The sequence below is a fragment of the Trametes versicolor genome (assembly GCF_000271585.1).
Source record: "Trametes versicolor FP-101664 SS1 unplaced genomic scaffold TRAVEscaffold_143, whole genome shotgun sequence".
Lineage (NCBI taxonomy): Eukaryota > Fungi > Basidiomycota > Agaricomycetes > Polyporales > Polyporaceae > Trametes > Trametes versicolor.
The window spans coordinates 1-2979 of NW_007360463.1; the positions used below are offsets into that span (position 1 = coordinate 1).

A 2979-nucleotide genomic window follows, 5' to 3' on the forward strand; every position below is an offset into this window, starting at 1 on the left:
TTTCAACTAGAACCATTGTTTCCACTGGTTGCATTAAATCATGAGCAGATCAAAAAATCCACCACAGCTGGATATTTGTTGGCAGACAAGAACAAGTTTGGTGAAATAGCCAACCGGCTTCTGAACATCAAAGACTCCACCCTGGCAGACATTATTCAACGGCTAAGCACAGGATCTATGAAACCAGAGACTGAAGATGAAAAGGCTTGCTTCAAAATATTGAATGACCTTGATCATGTCAATTATAAGGTGCAGGGGTCAATCACAAGCAAGAAATATATGCGCAATGAAATATGGTCACTAGTCTCCTACCTCGGTGCACCTTCATGGTTTGTGACCTTTGCTCCTGCTGATGTCAAGCACCCTGTGGCCCTGTATTTTGCAGACACCAATCTGAAATTTGTACCCGAGTTCAGAGACAAGAATGAGCGCCTGCGGTTGATTGCAAATAATCCAGTGGCGGGTGCACGCTTCTTCAAAATGATGGTAGATTTATTTATCAAGCATGTTCTTGGGGTGGGATTGGATCGACCAGGGCTGTATGGCGAAACATCAGGATATTATGGGACAGTGGAGCAACAGGGTCGGCTAACACTGCACATGCATATGCTTATCTGGATTAAAAATTCCCTTACACCCCAGGAAATTCGAGATAAAATCATGGATCCAAAGTCAGACTTCCAGAAGGCCATGGTAGAGTATCTAGAGAGTGTGCACATGGGTGAATTCATGACAGGCAGCATGGAGAGTGTGAAGCAGAACATAGCAGAGGAAGATCACAAAAATCCATCCAGGGTCCCACCCACAGAGACATTGCCAGAGCCACCACCCAGAAAGTGTGACCACTCTACCAAAGCAGATTGTGATCAGTGTCAGAAGCATACATCCTGGTGGACTAGATTCAAGCAGACAGTGGATGAAATTTTATATCTGTCGAACAGGCACACATGTCGGGCATCCTCAAAGAAAGACAAGGCTGATCTGGATAAATCTGACAAACCTGGATTTGATAATCGTGGCTGTACAGACAAAAATGGAAATTGCAAAGCCCGGTTCCCCAGAGAGACCCATCCAGAGACTGTGGTAGACCCAAGCACTGGTGCACTAATCATGAAGAAAGGAGAGGCCTGGATCAATACCATCACACCTGCAGTCACATATCTCATGCGCGGGAACACTGATGTCACTTCTCTGCTGTCGGGCACTGCCATCAAGTCTGTCATAGCCTATGTTGCTGATTACATAACCAAGACCCCACTCAAAACCCATGTCATGTTCCAGTCTATCCAGCAAGTGTTTGAGCGCAATGTGGAGTTGTTAGGCAGTCAGAAGTCTACCAAAGAGAAGGCCCGATCCCTGATCACCAAGATAGTAAACTCGCTGACTGCATGCTCTGAAATTGGTGGACCCATGGCAGCCATGTATCTGCTCAAGCATCCAGACCACTACAAGAGCCACAAATTCCGCACCTGTTTCTGGAGAGGATATGTGTATGAGGTGATGCATGCATGGGAGGACTCTGCCAAGATTGCCGAGGAAGGGACCACCAAAGTCATGCTCGGACTTTCAGGAACATCCAAGCGGATCATAGCACTGTCACCTGTACAGGACTATATATGGCGACCCACTGAGTACGAGCACATGTCACTATATGATTGGGTCAGACTGGCAGACAAGCAGCGGATCACATACCGTAAAAAGGGCCCCAAAAAATCTGAAGAGCATATTGATGAGCATGCAGATGTGGACTCGGAGTTTGAGGACAACTATGATGTCAGTGATGCAGAATTGAAGGGTGCTGGAGTCAGTGAAGAGGAAGAGGAATCTGAGGATGAACTTTTGCTCACAAAGACATCAAACCAGGAGCTTGAAGCAGATAGCGCACCTAAGCCCAGGAAATCCAGGTCAAAATATGTGCAGTTCCATGAAAATCATCCCCAGTATGACACCCATCATGTGAAGCTGCTGGATGAGTCTGAGGCATATGTTCCCAACTTTATTGGTGGTTCACTCCCCAGAAGAGATGCAGGCAACCGTGAACAATATTGCATGACCATGCTCACACTCTTCAAGCCTTGGCGCACAGGACAGGATCTGAGACCAAGCCAGGATGTGCTCTGGGATGATGTGTTCAATGGCTATTCATTCTCAGAGCGGCAGCTGGAGGTCATGAAATTCTTTCATATCAAATATGAGTGCAATGATGCCAGGGACGACTATTCTGCTGCTCGCAAAAAGGGAGGAAAGACTGGTCCTTCACCATTCAACATGGATAATGCCACCCTGGATGACCTGGACACCCAGTATTATAATGATGATGGGGAACTCAACATCAGCGAGATTGAGGAGATGGTGCTGCGGACCAATGACTGGACAGAGCTGAGCAATGCAGAAATAAGCAGACGCACACAGATGCTGCAGGCTGAACAAATCATCCAGGCTTCAGGCTGGCTAGACCCCATGAAAGAGAAGAACACTTCTGAACTACCATCAAAGTTCAATAGCAAGGAAGATATGAGCTCTGCAGACTGGAAGAATGTGCTTGCTGCCAAGCGCCAAGAGATACTGGATGCCAGAGATGCCCAGGCTGCACTGAAGAAACCTGCCAATGCGAGTACTCTGCCAGTCAATGATGAAGTAAATGAGGTCAAGGTCATTGACAGGTCATACTATATGAGCAAAGCATTCAAGGCACAGGACCAGGAGGCTCAGGCGCTTATTGACACCACTGCCAAGGAATTCAGTCTGAATGAAGCACAGGAGAGAGCCTTCCATATTGTTGCAAACCATGCTGTAGAATCTAATGGCGAGCATCTCAAAATGTACCTCGGGGGCATGGCAGGGACAGGAAAGTCACAGGTCATTAAAGCTTTGACACACTTCTTTGCTGCTCGCCAGGAAAGCTACCGGGTTTATGTGCATGGCCCCGACTGATCTGCTGCAGCGCTTATTGGAGGATCTACATACCATTCCATGCTA

The 2979-nt window shown here is 47.2% G+C and overlaps 3 protein-coding genes across 3 annotated transcripts; all 3 read left to right on the forward strand.

Moving 5' to 3' along the window:
- Nucleotides 1-579, forward strand: TRAVEDRAFT_83323 (uncharacterized protein; the record flags this gene model as incomplete). The annotated part of the gene is made up of 1 exon (XM_008047691.1): nucleotides 1-579. A coding segment is annotated over one exon (579 nt), but the record flags the coding sequence as incomplete, so codon positions are not given.
- Nucleotides 580-606: 27 nt separating this feature from the next.
- On the forward strand, nucleotides 607-1305 carry TRAVEDRAFT_77262 (uncharacterized protein; the record flags this gene model as incomplete). The annotated part of the gene is made up of 2 exons (XM_008047692.1): nucleotides 607-949; nucleotides 1028-1305. Coding segments are annotated over 2 exons (621 nt in total), but the record flags the coding sequence as incomplete, so codon positions are not given.
- Nucleotides 1306-1359: 54 nt separating this feature from the next.
- On the forward strand, nucleotides 1360-2460 carry TRAVEDRAFT_81261 (uncharacterized protein; the record flags this gene model as incomplete). Its single annotated transcript, XM_008047693.1, has 2 exons — nucleotides 1360-1497; nucleotides 1582-2460. Coding segments are annotated over 2 exons (1017 nt in total), but the record flags the coding sequence as incomplete, so codon positions are not given.
- Between the last annotated feature and the right edge of the window lie 519 nt (nucleotides 2461-2979).